Source organism: Sarcophilus harrisii, chromosome 3 (assembly GCF_902635505.1).
Source record: "Sarcophilus harrisii chromosome 3, mSarHar1.11, whole genome shotgun sequence".
Classification (NCBI taxonomy): domain Eukaryota; kingdom Metazoa; phylum Chordata; class Mammalia; order Dasyuromorphia; family Dasyuridae; genus Sarcophilus; species Sarcophilus harrisii.
The window spans coordinates 518,234,346-518,254,019 of record NC_045428.1 but is presented as its reverse complement, the minus strand read 5'-3'; the positions used below and the strand labels follow the sequence as shown (position 1 = coordinate 518,254,019).

General features: G+C 35.7%; 1 protein-coding gene across 2 annotated transcripts in view; it reads left to right on the top strand.

The window, feature by feature from the left end:
• The window catches only part of RUBCNL (rubicon like autophagy enhancer), a 41,246-nt gene extending 21,833 nt beyond the window's left edge, over positions 1–19,413 (top strand). For both annotated transcript variants that reach the window (XM_012545295.3, XM_031961916.1), the window contains exons 7-16: positions 3,266–3,367; positions 5,230–5,290; positions 5,891–6,023; positions 6,530–6,675; positions 8,304–8,368; positions 12,269–12,507; positions 13,881–13,942; positions 16,286–16,439; positions 17,647–17,737; positions 18,259–19,413. In XM_012545295.3, coding sequence (XP_012400749.1) covers positions 3,266–3,367; positions 5,230–5,290; positions 5,891–6,023; positions 6,530–6,675; positions 8,304–8,368; positions 12,269–12,507; positions 13,881–13,942; positions 16,286–16,439; positions 17,647–17,737; positions 18,259–18,371 — 1,166 coding nt within the window. In that variant the 3' untranslated portion in view covers positions 18,372–19,413. The remainder of the gene's footprint in view (positions 1–3,265; positions 3,368–5,229; positions 5,291–5,890; positions 6,024–6,529; positions 6,676–8,303; positions 8,369–12,268; positions 12,508–13,880; positions 13,943–16,285; positions 16,440–17,646; positions 17,738–18,258) is intronic.
• Positions 19,414–19,674: the final 261 nt, after the last annotated feature.

Below are 19,674 nucleotides of genomic sequence, written 5' to 3'. Positions count from 1 at the left end.
ATCAACTATTAATAATGATTATAATACTAACATGTAAACTCAGATTTTGACCCTACCTTCATGTCATATAATGTCTCTAGGCTCAATTTCATTATCTGTTTCTGCTAAATGGGGGTATGGTCCCCTCTTATATTACACAATTGTTGTGTGGAAAATGCTTTGCATACCTTAATATCAAAACTAGATTGTACTTTAATAAGCCCTTGGACCAGTTCAGTTATGAGGCTATGGATAGACTGCTCATCTCCAGCTGTGCTGAATACCACCTAATGCCAAAGACTAGTTGAATAATTGCCAAGGGTTCTCCTACTTTCAGAGAACTGGTCATCTCTGTCTATTGTGGGTGGTCAGGCTCCTCTCTCTAATCTCAGAATATGCAGATCATTCCACCTTGATGTGGATAGCTACTGGGAAAAAATCCTCTCCCTCTTCTCAATTTTTGCTGTGTGCTTCATTGTTTAACCTCACCTTCTAGAACAGTGGTCCTCAAACTTTTGTTCTCAATATCTTTATTCTGTTAAAAATGATTGAGGATCTGTCCAAAGAGTTTTGGTTTATGTGGGTTATAGTTATAGATATTGATCACATGAAAAATAAAAACCAATTATGAATTTGTAGACTCTCTGAAAGGATTTCAGAGATTCCGAGGATGCTCTGGACCAGACTTTGAGAACCACTGTAAGAATATATCCTGACACACTATTTATTAGGAATAAATTTCAGCTAAACTAAATAGGAGGTCTCAGCATGTGATACAAATTTACATTAACTCACTTGTTCCCTCCTCCTATCAAGATAGAAATTGTTTGGGGGATGAAATCTGTTGTTTCCAGTTAGCAGTTGAGCATGCACTCACATTTTTGGAGTATACAAAGTTAGCTTTTCCTTTGATTTTTGTGGTTGTTATTGTTGTTGTTAGGTCATTTCTGTTGAATCTAACTCTTCATAAACCCATTTGGGTTTTGTTTGTTTTTGGCAAAGACATTGTGCCAAGGAATGGCTTGCCACTTCCTTCTCCAGTTCATTTTACCAATGAGGAAATGGAGGCAAATAGGATTAAGTGGCTTGGCCAGGATCACATAGCTAGTAAATGTCTGAGGCCAGATTTGAACTCAGGAAGATGAGTTCTCATGACTCCAGACTTGGTATTTTATCTATTATACTACCTAACAGCCTGTTCCAATAATACATTCTTTATTATTATAATTATTACTACCACTCTATTATTATTCTTCTCTTCCTTGGCAGTCTCATCTATTAATTCAGCTTCAGTGATCCCTTTTTCGTAGATTACTCCCAAACTATATAGCCTCAATCTTTTCTTCCAAGCTTTAGTACCATATTTATTATAATTAACATTTACACGAACCTTTATAGTTTGCAAAGTACTTTCTGAGCAATGTCTTAAGCTAGTAGACACTGAAGTCCTTTCTCAAACTAAATTGCCAAGCATTCCAACTCTAGCAGAGAGCACAACCCTGTTGGTATGGCCACATTATTTAAATACTGAATGTACACTGGCCAAAAAGAGTATCTTATGGAGAAGTCACATGGGGCAAGCACTCAGAAAAAGTGAAACAAGGACACTTTCATGATCTCTCTTAAAAACTTAAAAAACTAACCATTTCCTTCTCCAGTTCATTTTACCAATAAGGAAATAGAGAACTCGGGAAGATGAGTCTTCAGGACTCCAGACTTGGTATTCTATTGTACCACCTAACAGCCTCTTCCAATAATAAGTTGCAAAGTACCAGAGGCATCAGCCTTATTATATAGATGAATGGCTCAGAGCCTTTAGATGACTTGAATATGGTCTCATTACTAATAAATGTCAGGAAGGAATGAAGTCCAGATCTTCCTACCCTCGAAGTCTATCACTATTAGTAAATCAATAGATATTTAGTCATTATCTATGTGTTAAGTACTATGAGGTACTTAAGCACAAAGAATTAATTTCTATCCAGTTATCTTTTAGCCATCTTCATCAGATTCAACACATCTAAGACCAAATTTATCAGATTCAGTCCCAAACTTTTCTCTCCTCTGAATTCATTATTTTTGTTGATTGTCCAACCTTTTAGTCAGTCAAGCTCAAAACCCCACAATTATCTTTACTTCTTCCCTTTCCTTTTCCCTCTATATTCAAGCACTCATTAAATTTTCCTAATTCTTTTCAATGTACCAAATTGAGCTCTTTATATTCTGATTATTCTCATCTTGTATCTAGTGCTAATTAACTGGATTATTCTGGATTATTCTAAGAATCTTCCAATTTCTGTTGATCTTTCTTATCAAAAGTTCATTCTTTATGCCTCTGCCAAATTAGCCTTCCTAAAACACTACTTCAATAACTTTTTACCATAGTCTTAATAATTAGTATTTATGTAGTGCTTTAAGGTTTGCAGAGCACTTTATAGAAATTGTTTCATTTGATCTTCACAACAATCCTGAAAGATAGGTACTGTTGTTATCACCATTTTGCAGATGTGAAAACTGAGATAGACATTTTATATTTTGCCCCACATCACACACTTGAGGTGTGAGAAGCTGAGGTTACTTTGAGGTTAGTCCAGATCTAACACTTTATCCAGCTCATGACCTGGCTTTTCTATCTTCAGCCCCAACTCTAGGTAAAAAAGTCTGGCATCTCTTACTTCTCCAATCTGGTTTCCAGCTTACCCTTTCAGAAGTTCTAGTATTAAAAATTAGATTATTATCTATTTTCCAAACAGGTCTGGATGTTGTCCATCTATGGACTTTTACTCAAACAGTACCCTTCTTCTAAATTATTTTCCATTTTGCGCTCTTGTTCATCTGTTGAAATCTTCCTTGTCCTTGAATGCCTAACTCGATGCTGCCTTCTCCCCCAATTGTTTCTGATTCCCTTTAACCCCCATAGAAGTATTTTTTTAATTTCTTCAGAATTTCAGTAGCTCTTCACATCTCTCATAGAGAATGGTGCATAATCTAGCCATGAAAAATACTTATTTCTGTACAAATTTTATTTTCCTTGGTACACTATGAGCTCTGTGAATGTCATTGACTGTATCTTATTTTTCCTTCTATCTTTGTGTCTGATTCATCTTTGTGTGAATTCATAGGCTTAATTTAAGTTAGACCTAAAGCCTTAGGTTTTTATTTTTATTTTATTTTTTTAGATCCCACTTAAGTAAAATATAATTTCTTGTCAATAGTGTAGCATAGTGTCTGCTCCTTTCCCCTCTCTTCCCCACAGTTTAAGAAAATTATTTTTTTCCCTTTCTAGGTTGTTCTGCATTACAAGTAAACCCAGTAGTTGAAACATCTATTTGTCAAAACACCCTGAAGGAGATCTGTGAATGTGACTCTGATGATTTTGTCCTTGTGGGTAAGATCTGAAAATTCATATGGTATATTTGTGCCTGTGTGTTTTAAAAAGAGGCCAGTGGATTGTTGTCCTAACTGGCTATGTGACTTTGGGTAAATCAATTTGCTTCTCTTCCTCATTTTTCTCACCTGTAAAAATGAATGACTTAGATTAGGTGATTAGATTAGCCTCTAACAGCTCTATAAAGAATCTATATTTAATCTATAAAGAAAAAGTATTAAAGTCTTAGAATCAAAGAAATTTCTAAGACTTTAATACTTTTTCTTTATAGATATCATTTGTACTTGTAGAAAGGACAAGGAAAAGTAGATATTCATTGTAGTGATCAGTGTAAGCAAAATAAACTCATTTTGTTCACTGACTTTTTCAGTGTGTAGTATCACAATAATTTTGTCAACATTTCAATTGTTAACAAAAACTTTCCCTTTTATTAAATTGTTATTGATATGTTGTTTTTACATCACTGACATTTCCTAATATAGTCATTCCCCCAACATCTCCCAGAGAGCTATCCCTTATAACAACATTTTTTTTTTAAAAGAGTGGTCTTCCTTCCTCCAATTTAACACATCTAATCACCAAATCAAACATGTGGCATAGTCCATATCAATAGTCTGCAAAGAAGGGAAGTAGGTGCATTCTCATATCTCTTCTTTGGGGGAAGCTTGGTTATTATCATTTCTTTCTTCAAAATAGATTTTATTGATATATTTTGTTTTAAATTTCCCTCTTAATTTAGGGGAACTCTTGCCTCTCCCAGAGTACTATCCCTTATAACTAAGTTTTTTTTTAAAATTGAAATATGAGAAAGAAGAAAAAATTAGTAAATCAATCAATACTTAAAAGAAAATCTGATGTTTGGACAAAGACCACTATAAAGGAGCAGAGTGTGGGGGACGTGTTTTCTCTATCTCTTCTTTGGGGTGAAGCAAGTTCTTCATTTCACAGCATTCCTTTTCAATTGCTTTATGTGGTTATTCTTTCCATTTATATTGTTGTAATTGTGTAAGTTTTACCCCTGTTTCTGTTTAACTTCACTTTGTATAAGTTCATGTAAGCTTCCCATGTTTCCTATATCTTTTTTTTAATCATTTTCATTATTTCTTACATCACAGAAATATTCTGTGGTATTCCCTGTACCATTATTTGTTTAGCCATGCCTGAAATGATAAACATCTGCTTGTTTCTAGTTCTTTGCTACCACAAAAAGAGCTGCTTTAAAATATTCAGTATACACTGCATTCCTTTTTACTACTGCCTTCCTTGGACATATATGCCTCATGTTAGAGTAGTGATTAAGGGCATTTTAATGACTTTTTAAAATATAATTCAAACTGTTTTCCAGAATAGTTGGACTAATTTACAATTCTACTCTATGTATATCTATTTTTATGTATATATGCATATATCTATAGTTCTACATGTACATATGTCTATAGCCACATATATATATTCTCATATTCTTCTCTATGCACATATTTATACATGTATTCATATATATATATATCCATCCATCCATCCACATATACCATACATGCAGATATATTTTATATACATATATATATACAAACACACACACATATATATATAATATATAAACATATATTATATATATTTTTTCTCACAGGTATTAAAATGACTACATTTTGTGGAATTGTTTTTAAAATCACTTTCCTGAGAGTTATCTCTACTTTTTGTAAAAAGAGGAATTTAGAGAGACTGAAGTCCAGAGATGTAGAATAATTTGACTCTTTTAGTTGTATCATTTACCAGTGTTAAATTTAAGGAAGTTTGTTTGGGATTCTTTTAATGTGGTCTATGAGTATGTGAGTTTAATGTCTCTTTTCCTTGTCTTTCTAAAGAACTTGAAGACTTTGACAAAATCACAGAGACTTGTGAATGTTTCCTTGACCAGAATAAAAGGTAACTAACTCCCTTACCCATGAGAAATTGGTCATTGGATATTGTCAGGATTTTCCTTGAAAGCCTCACTATTCAGCCTTCAGTAGCATGGGCTAAATTCAGCTAGGCGGGATAATAGGGATTCTGCCATAGGTGAAATACATCTAATTCAGGGAATAGGGAAATTTATGGTAAATAACAGTCAAGGTCAAGCTAGACCAAAAATCTTTCTAGCAAGTTGCCCTGGATTAATGCACTATCTTTTTTCCCTTCTGCCTCCTTGACAAATATGGGAGGGATGATAAGGGAACCTGGAGAATTGGGAGGAAGTCAGTATGTTTGGTAGCAGGGCAAGGTAGAGAGGTTCACCAGAGCAGTATGGTATGGTGAAAGGAGTGATGACTTTGGAATCAGAGGAACTGGATTTAAGTATTGTTTGTCTTTGTCATTTATCTTTTGAATGATTTTGGACACAACCATTTTGGGCCTTAGTTTCCCCATGTGGAAGGAAAATGAGGAGGGATATGCTAGGTAATCACTAAGGTCCCAACCGGATCTATGATTTGGTGATTATACTTAGCAAATTAACTTAGTATGGAACTTTATTTATCTGGCTTTCAGATGCATTGGAGAGCCAGGTTACAACTCGGCTGAACTGATAGCAAAGGACCTGTATCAAGCTTTCTGCAGACGATGTAGGTTGGCAGAGTCTGACTTTCACCTGGCAGGATCCCCCCATGCAGATGGGTCAATAGTAAGTAAGAGGGCCCAAAATAAATTGACTTTACCTTGAAAATTTTCTAACATTATAACTTGAATGCTTTTTTTTAAACAAAAATTTGCCAAGTGGAAATGACTTCCTCAGGTTATGTCAATTTGTAAGAAAACAAAACATTTAAAAATACCAAGGAAGGAGAATATCAAGCTGTAATATTTGTGAGAGAAGGGAAAATTTGAGGCACTCAACCACCTCCATTAGAGGGGATAGCTTTGCAGGTGATTTTAGATATATTTGAGATTGTTCACTTTTATTTTTTGTCCAGAGTCTAGCATGTTTCGTAGCATATAATAACCTTAGTAAATGTTTACTAATGCTACTTTTTTTCAGAGGTAAAGTATTTTTGTTGGGGAAATAATTTTTGCCAATTTAAAAAAGTGTCTTCCTTTGTTGCTTATCCTAAATTTCCTCCTAAATTAGAATTTAATTTGATACTTAAATTAAGACTTGATACTCAAGTCTTTGTCTTCTATATTTCTCAGGCTGTAAATGAAGACAGTTTTCAAAAAGACTTTGAGTCCAGTTTGGATGTAGTCGAGGAGATAAAGTTTAAGTCCAGGATTAGAGGAATTAAAGACTGGGCTCCACCTAGATTTGAAATAATATTGACTATTCATCCACCATACAAGTAAGTTGGGTTGATATGTTCATCTCTTAATTGTTCTTCTATTTTCACCAATCAATATTTAACTAGTTGGAGATCTTTCGAAACTAATCATACCAGAAAGAAAGTGTTTAGGGTTTTTTGTTTGTTTGTTTGTTTGTTTTTGTTTTGTAGCTTAAATAGCTTGTTGCTACCCTATTTGTCATAAGACTTTTGATTTCCAAATGAACAGAAAAATGAAAGTTTTTTTCTGTCACATAAATATATAATTTTGGAGAATTCATATGGAGAAAAATAAAAAAAGATAAGATGTTAACCTGACCAGGATTATTTCAATCCTTTTGTATCCTACCACAGTGACACTATGTTTGGCTTGTATTTGCTTCTGGATGTCACATTTTAGGAATGAAAATAACAAAATGGAGAATATCCAATGAAGGTTATACTAGGATAGTGAAGGAATAGGGAAAAAGCATGAGGAAGAAAAGAATTTTAGGGAGAGAAGGAAGGTGAATAAGAATTGTGTTTGAGTATTTGAAGGGCTCTCATGTGTAGAAAGATAAACATTCTACTTGGACCCATAAAATAGAATTAGGAGCATTGGGTAGAAGTTTTAAACAAGCCAATTTGATTTTGGGAAAAACTTCCTAACAATTAGATCTATGCAAATTTGGCATAAATTTCTTCTGGAAGTGGTGGATTCTCACTCAACTGAGGTCTTTAAACAAAAATTAGGTGACTACATATTAATTATGTGGGAAAGGGAATCCCTTTTCATGGTAGTGTTGGACTTTTTCTACTTGCAGCCCCTTTCTACTGAGAAATTTTTACATAATCCTGGCTATAAAGGTATATAAAATAGGTATACAAGTCAAAAATTTACTGATAATAAATCATAATTTTATGACCCCCACATTAATTTATAAGATTCCATATGAGGTCATGAACCACAGTTTAAGAAGCTAGGGACTAGATGGCTTCTAAGTCCCTTTTTCCAACTCTGAGATTCCATAAAGAGGCTTAGTAAGATAGTCTCATCTTCTGTTTTTTCTCTGTCTCTGAAGTAATTCATATGTAGGGCTAAGTGAATTAACTTTATCTACAGAATGAATGACTGTCTCTAGGATCTAAAAGTAAGTCTTCTCTAAGGGAAAGGGAGGGGCATTGGGTGGGGGAAATGCACTATATTTTTGTGAGGGCCATTTCTGCTAGAAATTAGACACTAGCCTTAGATAAGCTTTATAACATACTCAGAATTCAGAATGATTCAGTGTTAGACACAGCTCTATAAAGCAAGATGATCTTTCTCTATGAATGTTGGTTAGTTCTGACTATTTGCCCTATTGAAGGTCTTTTTGTAAATGTTTCATATTCATGTCTTTTGTGCATGTGTGTTTGTGCATGTTATTACTAAGATGCCTTGGAATGTAGTCACTGAATGATGAGCTTTATTTTATGCTTCTTTATGCCTTTATTCATTGTGATCTTTTATCTATATCTTGAGAAGTTCCTTAAAGAATATCTGTGGTAGTTTCACAAGTGAGTTGTGCGGACTTCTTTCAAAGGCAAAATCATCCCAAAGTACAAAAACAGTAAATTTTATTCTATCCCTTCCATTCTCTTCAAATTTAACTGTTTCTATTTTGTCACAGGAGGGATTTTGTGGTCTCCGCCCAAAACTTTTCCTGTGCTGGCTGTGGAACACCAATAGAACAGAGTAAGTCTGACTTAGAATAACTGACTAATTAATCAAAAACCTAATTAATCAAAAATAACAATAACCTGCAGTTGAAGTTCTTCTATAATGTTTTCTTTATGTAACAAATACTATTTTCAAAGTGGAAATCTTTTAAGAGAGCTCTTTTTCATTGTTCTCCCCATATCCCCTAAATCCAGTAGACATAATTCTTAATGAATTATCTACATTTGTCCATCTCCATACCATTAATATATGTAAAAAATAAGCCTGGCAGCATTTTCATACTAACAAACAGGACTGTGTTTGTTTACTGGGGCTACTAGGTAGCACAGTGCATAGAGCAGTGGGCCTTGAATCAGGAAGACCTGAATTAAAAAATTTCCTCAGATACTTAACTTATGTGATTCTAGGCAAATCACTTAATCTCTATGTGCCTCACTTTCCTCTGTAAAATAAAGATAATAATAGCACCTCTCTCTCCCACGGTTGTTTTGAAGTCCAAGTGAGATAATAAGTGTAAAGTCCTTAGCACAGTAGCTGGCCCATGATAAATGCTATATAATACTAAGCTATAGTAAGGCGATGACTGCGTTTGTGGTATGTGTGATAGAATGAGCACAAAATGGGTTCCAAGCCCCGTAATACTTGTCTTATTGTAGCCTGCATTTCTACCATTTAATTGTTATTACTCTAATATTTAATATCCCTGTAAAGACCATAGGATTTTTACTAAGAGATACTTTTGGAGATTATTTATTTCAAGTTCTTCATATTACAGATGAGGAAAATGAGACCTAGAAAGATAAAGTCATTTCCCAAGCTTCATATACTAAGCATCAGTGCTAAGAGTCAAATATAGCAGGTCGGGAAATAGAGGGGAGACACAATATCTTATTGTCACCTTAATTAATTATTTGATCACATTAGCTAACCAATCACTTAGCTAGTCCTGAAGGGATGAGATGTGAGCTGCCAAAGTTTTCTTAGGGGTCTGGTTCATTGGAAGACAGGTTCCATCCTCAGATAAGGCAAGGAACACCCTGAGGAAATAATGGATGGGGTAGGGTAGTGGTTGGGCTTTGAGGAAAATGAAGGAGTCCTAGGAGAAAAAAAGACTTTGCCTAATCAGTGATTTTGCATGGGTTGTCTTGAACATTAGTTTGGTCTTGAAAAATGTTTAACTGATGCTTCCTTTAAAAAAATTGAACCTTACCAGTGACTGAAACCCACTCCTCTTTCCTCTTTCTCACAACACCTCCCCCTCAAATAGAACCCTTCTTGTCTGTCTGTCTGTCTGTCTCTCTGTGTGTGTGTGTGTGTGTGTGTGTGTGTGTGTGTGTGTGTGTATGTAAACAAATTAGTTTGGGGAAGGAATTCACTTGCAGTTGGAGAAACAAAAAAAATCTTCATGTAGGAGGTGGAACTTAACTCTTGAAGGAAATAAGGGATTCTATGAAGTGGATGGGGGGAGGGATTGAATATCAGGAACTGGGGGACAGCTAATGCAAAGTCAGGAAGACAGGATGAAGTGTCAAGAACAAGAAACAGCAAGAAGGAACTTTAGCTGGATTGTAGAATCCAGGAATGAGACCAATATATGATTATTGGAGAGTAGTTTGAAGCCATGTTTTTATCTATTTATTTATTTATTATAGCTTTTTATTTACAGAACATATGCATGGGTAATTTTTCAACACTGACTCTTGCAAACACTTCTGTTCCAGCTTTTCCTCTCCTTCCTCTACCCCCTTCCCTAGATGGTAGGCAGTCTCATACATGTTAAACATATTAAAGTATATCTTAAATACAATATACGTGTACATATTTATACAGCTTTCTTGTTGCACAAGAAAAATCAAATTTAGAAAGGTAAAAATAACCTGGGAAGAAAAACAAAAATGCAAGCAGTCCATACTCGTTTCCCAGTGTTCTTTCGCTGGTTCTGTTCATCACTAATCAATTGGAACTGAATTGGATCCTCTCATTGCTGAAGACAGCCACGTCCATCAGAATTGATGGACTCCTCATGTAGTCTTGTTGTTGCCATGTATAATGGCCTCCTGGTTCTGCTCATTTCACTCAGCATCAGTTCATGTAAGTCTCTCCAAGCCTTTCTGTATTCATCCTACTGGTCATTTCTTATAGAACAATAATATTCCATAACCTTCATATACCATAATTTACTCAGCCAATCTCCAATTGATGAGAAGCCATGTTGTTAAGATCTTTAAAAGGCAAAACAAAAAAAGTTATTCTTTTTCCTAGAATCAAGGGAAGCTAGATGGCACAGTGGGTAGAGTGCTGAACCTGAAGTCAAGAAAACTCATTTTGTTGAGTTCAAATCTGGTCTCGGACACTAACTGTAGGATCTTGAGCAAGTCTCTTAGACTTGTCTCAGTTTCCTTTTCTGTTAAATGAGCTAGAAAAGGAAATGGCAAACGAGTCCAGTATCTTTGTCAAGGAAACCCCAAATGGGGTCATGAAGAATTAGACATAACTGAAATGACTGAACAACAACAAACTAACTTGAATAAGGGAGTGACATTGTAAGATCTGAAGAAAGACTTTGGGCCTTTTTGGCAATGTAGGTTATTTTTTAAGTGATCGTCCCCTGCCTCCCCATTGAAAATAATGAAGCTTAGTGCATTGTCCATTCACTAAAGTCATGATTGGCTATTTCATTGATAGGCTTTCTAATGGCTAGCTTGGCTATTGTGACTTACTCCTCATATCCAATACTTGCACAGCATTTCTTCTGTACATATTCTTTTCTCATACACCCATGACCTTTGTATAAATCCTTATTACCCTCCCTGTGGAGTACTGAAATAAGTTTTCAATTGGTCTCCATACCTTATGCTCTTCCCAATCCAATCCATCCTTCATATGACTACAAAAGTGATTGTCCTAAAGCATAACTCTGACTTACCCCCTTTCCCCAACTTGGTAAATTTTAGTGGCTCTTTATTACCCCCAATATCAAATTAAAAGTTCTTCCCCAGCTGAGCTCTTCCCATTTTTCTATTCTTGTTTTCTTTTTTCAGTCTTTTCACTTTTGCCTCATCTATAAAATAAAGAGATTTACACGCATAGTACCTACCTCACAAAGCTGTTGTGATTTTCAAGTAAAATAGTACATGTAAAGTACTTTGCCAGTCTTAACGTATTATATAAACATCAGCTGTTGTTTTTTAAATTTTAATTTTTTTTCCTTGCTGGAGACATGTGTAGATCAGGGTTTCCTGCCTGTGTTAGATCTGCCTTTTCTTGGTGTCTTAAGGCCAACTCCAACATTTCACTTCCCCAGTTATCAGCTGGGATTATAATTTCCCTGAAAGCCTTTTTTGCTGACTCTATTAGTCTTTGGACATTTAGTAACAGTTGAAGAAGAATGCAGTTTTGGAGATAATTACAATTTCATGTATGTGACAATAATGGTTTACACATTGCTATTTAATTATAAAGCTATCTGGTGCAGCGGATAGAGCCTGTCAGGAAGAAGTGAATTCAGATCTGGTCTCAGATACTCATTAGATATGTGACCTTGAACAAATTATTTAGTTTGTTTGCCTCAGTTCCCTCATCTATATAATGAAGATAATAATAGCACCTATGCTGATGTGAAAATTAAATGAGATAATTTTAAAATGTTTAGCAAAATGCCTTGCAGATAGTGCTGTATAAATGTTAGCTATTGTTACTATTATTATCTCATTTTATCTGATGTGGAGATAATATAAGTAGCTTTCTCTCCATTTTACAAATGAAAAATTGAGGTTTAGGTAAAGGGATTTACCTAGAACCACACAATTTATAAGTTTTACAAGTAGGACCTGAAACTCTAAACCTAGTGTTCTTTCTTTTATACCATAATATTACCTTTCTGAACTTTAGTTTACCTTTATGTGTTTATTTCAGAATACATCAAGAGACTACGCTATTGTGATTACCTGGGGAAGTATTTCTGTGACTGCTGCCACAATTATGCAGAATCTTACATCCCTGCCCGGATCCTCATGAAATGGGATTTCCGCAAATACCACGTCAGTAAATTTTCTAAGCACCTCCTGGACAGCATATGGCATCAACCCTTGTTCAATTTGTTGTACATCAGTCAAAACCTATATTCCAAGGCCAAGGAATTGAGTCAAGTCAGGGTAAGCTTTTGGATAAGAAGAGGGGTTATTGAAAGCTGTTGGAATCTCCAGAAACCGAGGACAGTGGATTTAGGCCTTTGATTTTTTTTTTTTTTTTCTTCTAGGATGTTACTACTGTATTTCTCATTTCCATTCACTTCTCTCTCTTCTTGAAGTTCATGGTCCTAGTTCAGACTTTTGTCAACCCTCCCCTAGGCTGCTACAATAGCCTCCTAAGGAGACTCCCTGCTCCCAATCTTTTCAGTATCCTGTATAATTATCAAAACAATCTCCTTAAAGTGCAGGGCTGATTATGTCATTCTCTAAACTCAGAACCTTATGTGGTTTCCCACTGGTTTCAGAATAAGATATAATTCCTTATCCTGACACTTAAGGTACATGCATTTCCATTTTCAGCTTTGCTTTCTGCATTCTGTATTCCAGCTAAATAGGCAGAATGCCAGCCTTGGAGTCAGGAAGAGAACTGAGTTCAAATTTGGGCTGAAAATAGCTGTGTGATCCTGGGCAAGTCCCATCTGTCTGGCTCAGTTTCTGTAACTGTAAAATGGGAATGGTTATTGTGAGATTCAAATGAAATAATAATTTTAAAGTGTGCCTAGCACACAGTTAAGTACTATATAAATATAAATTATATATACTAAGCTGTTTCTCAAACCCAGTAATCCATTTCCCAGCTCCATATATAGTCTGTCTTCCATGTCTGGAATGAACTATCAGAATCCTTGTCTTTTGTCAAGAATCAGGGTCCAGTGCCACCTCTTCTATAAAACAATATAGTCCCTCACTTCCAGACCCCCAACTTCACCCTACTTGTGGCCTTGCTATTTAACTTGTATTTATTTATTTGTTCATAAATTAAATTTCTCTAGTAAACTGTATGGTCTTTCCGGGGAAGGGACTGTTTGTATTTTTTTCTTCAGTACTTTGTACATAGTAGATACTTAATAAATGCTTATTGAATTGACATTATAACTTTTCAGAGCTTTCAACTGTAAATATCTAATGTTTATTAGCACTTTGATGTTTTACAAAGTATTTTGTATATATTAACTCTAGATCTATGGCAACCCTGGGAAGTTAGGGTTATTCTTCTCTGCATTTAACAGATGAGAAAACTGAGATTGAGATAAATTAAATGACCTGTTTAGGGTCATACAGCTAATAAGTGCCTGAAGTATGATTTGACTTCAGGAATTGAGCTCTTCTCGTAATCACCTAGCTGAATATGAAAAAAAAAATGACTATATTTAAGTGGGCAGGGAAGTGTTAAGATTGACTTTTAAATTGTAGTTCTTTGCTGTCTGTGCTCACAGTCTGTGATTTCCCTCTCACTATCATTTGAGTAATAATGCCTTTGTTGTTTTGGACCTTAGGAAATCCAAGAGAAGCTTGTTCAGATTAAGAAGCTATTAAAGACCTGCAGATTTGCTGAAAGGTACAATTTTGAGTAGAATATCCTCAGGAATGTGAGGTGGGGAGACTTAATAGCTGGTCCCTGCCCTTTAACTGGTCTTTCATCTCATTCTATTCAACCTATTCATTCATTCATTCTGTTTGTTTTAGTAAAAAAAAAAAAAAAAATTAATCATTCTTTCAAAAAACATTGAAATCCCTATCATATGCAAGGCATTGTACAGAGTACAAGGAGTGAGATGGAGTTGAGGATAAAGATAATAGAAAAAGCCTAGAGCTCTTTTCCTCAAAGAGGTTACAATTTAGTAGGGGGAGATAATAATACCAAACAATTTGGTAAATGCATGATAGATTTCTCTGTCTCTCTCCCCCTTTCTTTCTCCCTTCCTCTCCTTCCCTTTCCTTCTTGTCTTCCTAATCTCTCTCCCTTTCTCTCTGTCTCTGTGTTTCTGTCTATCTCTCTGTCTCTGTTTCTCTTTTCCTCCCTCCTTCCCTTCCTCTTCCCCTTTTCTCCTCCCTTCCCTTTCCCCCCCTTTCCCTTCTCTCTTTTTTCTCTCTCCCTTCCCCCCTCTTCCTGTCTGTCTCTGTCTCTGTCTATTGTCTCTGTGTGTATCTATCTCTCTGTCTCTGTCTTTCTTTCCTTCCCTCTCTCTCTCTCCATTCACACACACACACACACAGTATAGTAAATGCATAAAAGGGAAGGATCTCTTCCCAAATGTACAGAAAAGATTTTATGGAGGGAGGTTGTTTTTTAAATTAACATTTAATAAGTAAGATTTCATTAGGTAGATATGAAATAAGGATTATTTTAGTCATAAGAAATAGCAAAAGTTTGAAGATGGAAAGGTGCAGAATTTCAGGGGACACAGAAGTGAAGGTATATTTGGAGAAGGAGAAGGAGAAGCACTACTACTAGTGCTTCACAAATATTATCTCACTTGCACCTCACAACACTGTGACCTGCCCAGAATCACACAGCTAGTAAATATATGAGGTCAAATTTGACTCCATACTTCAGGGTGCCACCCAGCTACTAGAAGCACAGATTAGGATAACATGAAAACTGTTGCAGAAACATTTTTCTTTAGTTAGTGTATTTCTTAGATGGAGGATTTCTCAGTCTCTTTCCTGAAGTATCCACATCAATGTTTTGCCAAGATTGACTTGAGGATAAAATATCTTTCTCTTTACCAGACTCTGCTCTGCATTTTGGTTTCCCCTTTTTGGAGGGACACTCTAGCCTTATTCACTACTTTCAATTGCTTTCTTTAGCTCTGCTGACTTTTCAACCAAAATAATGTGGGTCACCAAAATGAATTTAGGGATTAGTACCGAAGTTTCATTTTGTACTTGGGCCACACCTTGTCTTTTCTCTTTGATCTTTTTCTTTGACAACAATATTTGAATTAATTTGCTAGAATGATTTCAGTCTCCTTACTATGTGATCAAATTTGATGGTCAATAGTTTTATTTGAGTAAAACTTTTTAAATCTTCCACAATATATTTTTGTGATGCCTGAGTGTTCTTCTGTCTATCTCTAGGTCACTTTGTGCCTTTCTCTCTCTCTCTCTTTCTTCCCCTTGCCACTGTCTCTGTGTCTTCTCTCTCTCTTATCTCTGTTTCTCAGCCCCTTGTCAGTCTTTTATCACTGTCTCTCTGCCCCTTGTCTTTGTCTCTCTGCCCCTTGTCACTGTCTCTGTGTCTTGGTCTCTGTCTCTCTGCCCCTTGTCACTGTCTCTGTGTCTTGGTCTCTGTCTCTCTGACCCTTGTCTCTGTCTCTCTGCCCAATGTCTCTGTCTCTCTGCCCCTTGTCACTGTCTCTGTGTCTTGGTCTCTGTCTCTCTGACCCTTGTCTCTGTCTCTCTGGCCCATGTCTCTGTCTCTCTGCCCTTTGTCTCTGTCTCTCTGCCCCTTGTCTCTGTCTCTGTGCCTCGTCTCTGTCTCTCTGATCCTTGTCACTGTCTCTGCCCCTTGTCTCTGTCTCTCTGCCCCTTGTCTCTGTCTCTCTGCCCCTTGTCTCTGTTTCTCTGCCCTTTGTCACTGTCTCTGTGTCTTGGTCTCTGGTTCTCTGACCCTTGTCACTGTCTGTGTCTTGTCCGTATCTCCGTCTCTTGTCTATCTCTTTGTATCTTGTCTCTGTCTCCTTCTTTGTGTCTCTCTGCCTGTTTCTCTGTCTGTACACAGAATCAGTGTACTCAGTAGTTTACCTGGGTCTCTGTTTATATTAGGGAATTAGAAGGGTGAACTAGAGCAATACAAGGTAAACTAGGATTTTTCTCTGTTTCTTATTATTTAGAATACTAAACCAACTTGTAAAATGACTTGGAATTCTGTGCTTTATCTCCTCCCCATTCTCTCTAGGGTATTAAAAGATTTTGAGCAAGTGCCAGGACACCTGACAAATGAACTCCACCTGTTCTCTCTGGACGACTTCGTCAAGATCAAAAAGGGACAATTGGCTGCTGTTCTGAGAGTACTTTTGAAAGCTTCCCTTGTTCATGTGGACAACTGTGAAGTAAGAAAACCCACCTCCACTTACAAATATTTGTATGGTCTGTGGTCAGTACTCAAAGCCCCAGGAAAGCCTGGATTAAGGGCATAAGGTTTTATCTTCCCTCACACAGGAGAGGCAATATGGGATGTGGAGAAAGTAAGAATGTGGAAATGGGGAAATTTTGGTTCATATACCACTCTTCACACTTGCTAGGTGTATATACCTTGACATCATAAAGTCATTTAGCATCTCTGAACCTTAGTTTCCTCATCTGTGAAATGGATATAATTCTCCCTATAGAACCTTCTTCAAATGTTGTGAGCTTCAAATGAGATTGTGTATGTAAAAGATTTTTGCAGGTTTTAGGATACAAATCTTAGCTGCTTAGTATCTTTTTTTTTTCATCTTTATTTTTTAAATAGAATTCAGATAGAAAGAGTCTTGGGACAAGTCCTTATCCTGCCATAGTTATTTTATCCTTCATGTTCTGTTGAATATAGAACAGGTAGATAAAGAATTGCTTTTTGGAAGAGTAAGTAGATAAAATTTTGAAAAGTAAGCTCCTTTTCTTTTGGTTTACTGAAAGTACACTCCAATGGTAGACATGCTGGTGGGATAAAATGTGGCTCTTCCTGTTCCTGTATGGTTTTGATTTCATCAGCAATGTTTTTATTTTGAAACATTTTCTTTTATCGGAAAATGTAGCTTAGAAATTCTGAGTATTTGTTTGGTGAAGCTGACTAAAGTTAAATCAACTACAGATCAAAAACATTAAGAGATTCTATAAGTATCTTAGTTGAAAAACTTCTCTGTCCAAATAGAGAAATATTCTTGCAAATGAAAAAGTACTTCTCTAATTCCTTTAAGCTTCCTTGTTCTTATGGATCATAGATTTAGAGCTAAAAGTTTAAGAGGTCATTGAGATTGACCTCATCATTTTAAAGATAGGAAACAGAAGCTGGTTAAATGAGTTGCCCAATGCTACCTTGGAAGAAATGGCCAAGGTTCTTTTCATGATATCCCATTGACCATCTTCTTGGGAAAGATAGACCCTCTTCTTTTAATGATCAATTTATTTACCACTCACTGGAGGACAGGAAAACGGGTGTTTTTAAAATGGTCTTTTTCAGTCCTCCTCATAGTGAGACCAGTGAATAGCTACAAATTTTCTGGATCTCAGATAGCATCAGAAATGAGAATGATAGTTCACTGAGTTCTTCTTTTCCAGCTATGTCAAGGAAAGGGGTACATTTGTGAATTTTGTAAGAGCCCAGCTGTCATCTTCCCATTCCAAATGACGACATGCAAAAGATGTACAGGTATCTTTGAATACACAGCTATTTCTTAAAATGTAAAATAGTGCCTTGGGATATTGCATATTTGTGTTGGGCTGCAGAAAATAAAATAATTGGGTTAAATGTGGGTCAGATCATTTTGGTACACAGTGAACCAATAGAATTTACATGGGTAAACAATAACAGCCCTCTTAAGGACTGAGTTTGACAAAAGGGAAGTAAGTAGTTGGTATTTCATCCAAATTTCTTAATGAACTGGGAGGATGCTGGGAGGGATCTTGGGCCTTTCTCCCTTCATCTGAGACTTATTTTGGGTGCTCCTTTGGAATTTTCTCATTGCTCTTTGTCCTCTAATGGAACTTTGGGGGTATGTTTTTGTGATCCTCTGGATCTCCCTTTCCTGGACTGTTTGAGGATCATGTTGTCGTTGATTAAGGTGGGAGTAGGAAATATATTTCATTGATTTCTGGGATATAGTTTTTGGTTTCCTGAAGAACCCAAATGAAATCTCACTTTTAATCTATTGATGACTTTCATGTTTTCAGCTTGCAAAGCTTGTTTTCATAAACAATGCTTCAGATCAGCAGACTGTCCCAAGTGCTTGAGGATCCAAGCTCGAAGGAAGCTTTTGCAGAGTTTGCCCTCTGTGACAATTTGAAATTAAAAGTATTGTCTGGATGACTGCAATTCCTCACATATATTAGAGAAGCTGTTGGGCTTTCCTACTACTGGTAATGTTGTTTTAGACATTGTATATTGTGTATAAAGAAATGAACTTATTGAGCACTGTATTCTTTTGTATATATTTAATTTAAAAAATACAGATACTTGGTTTTCCAAGTGGGACTTTGTAACTACTAATAACTTGATTTAAAAAAATGAATGTTAAGGAGAATTTCATATGGGATTGACTTTTTGCTGCTAAAGGTTTTTTTAGAGTGTTTTGATACTTTATAAGTTGTATTTGAAAAATTTTAGTTTTGCTGTTTATACAAAATACAGTTTCAAAATGATTGTCTTTTTAAAAAGCAGGTTTTAAGTGGTGGGATAAATTGCTGAGTTTCTCTTCCTTAAAAACTTGATTGTGTGAAACTGACTAGATAATGTACTTTCATTAAAATAAATGCCATATCAGAGTCTGTTTTTTGTAATCACCATCATTGTTATCATCATCATCATCATCATCATCATCATCATCTTTGATCATTGCTAGTATTAAGCATCGTCACTAGGACCTGGAATCTACATACAAGTCCTACAACTGAGAAGACTTTTAAGTTTGAATCCCAGTTTTATTACCTGAAACTTTGGACTTCAGTTTCCTTTTCCATAAAAATGAAGGGGCTAGATTAGATTATTTCTACTACCTACCTCATAATCAATGCACCTTTATTTCATTATCTGGATCAGATTCTTGTGTTCAAAAGTGAAGTGCATATTTTCCCTAATCCAGGCTTTTAGGATGTAGTGAATCCTCCACCTGCTTCCCCAACATTCCTGATATCTAGGCCAATTTCATGTCATCCAGCCAACCTTTCAAGGGACAATGGAAACTTTGGACATTTGTCAGTAATTTGAAGCAGTTACCACAAGATGGCACTCTTTTTATAAGCACAGATCAGCAGCCTGGAGTTATTCACTTGTATGGATGGAGAATATAATTAGAAAAGCTGAAAGAAAATAAAGTCTAGTGAATTTAATAATCATCGCACTCATTTTTCCTATTCTGATGTTTCATATAAACACGTCTGGGTTATGAAATTTGCATAATGTTTTAAATTTAATGGATTACTTAATTTATCACATTTAAATCTCAAATTATAGATTCTATTTGGGAGGAAGAGTTGGAAGTCTGAGCATGGGATTGTATCAATATGGGGAATAACTAATCTTGAACAATTCTTAAAATTAAGGACTATTTCATTTTTTCCCTTAATACCCTCAATTCTTTCCCGATTATT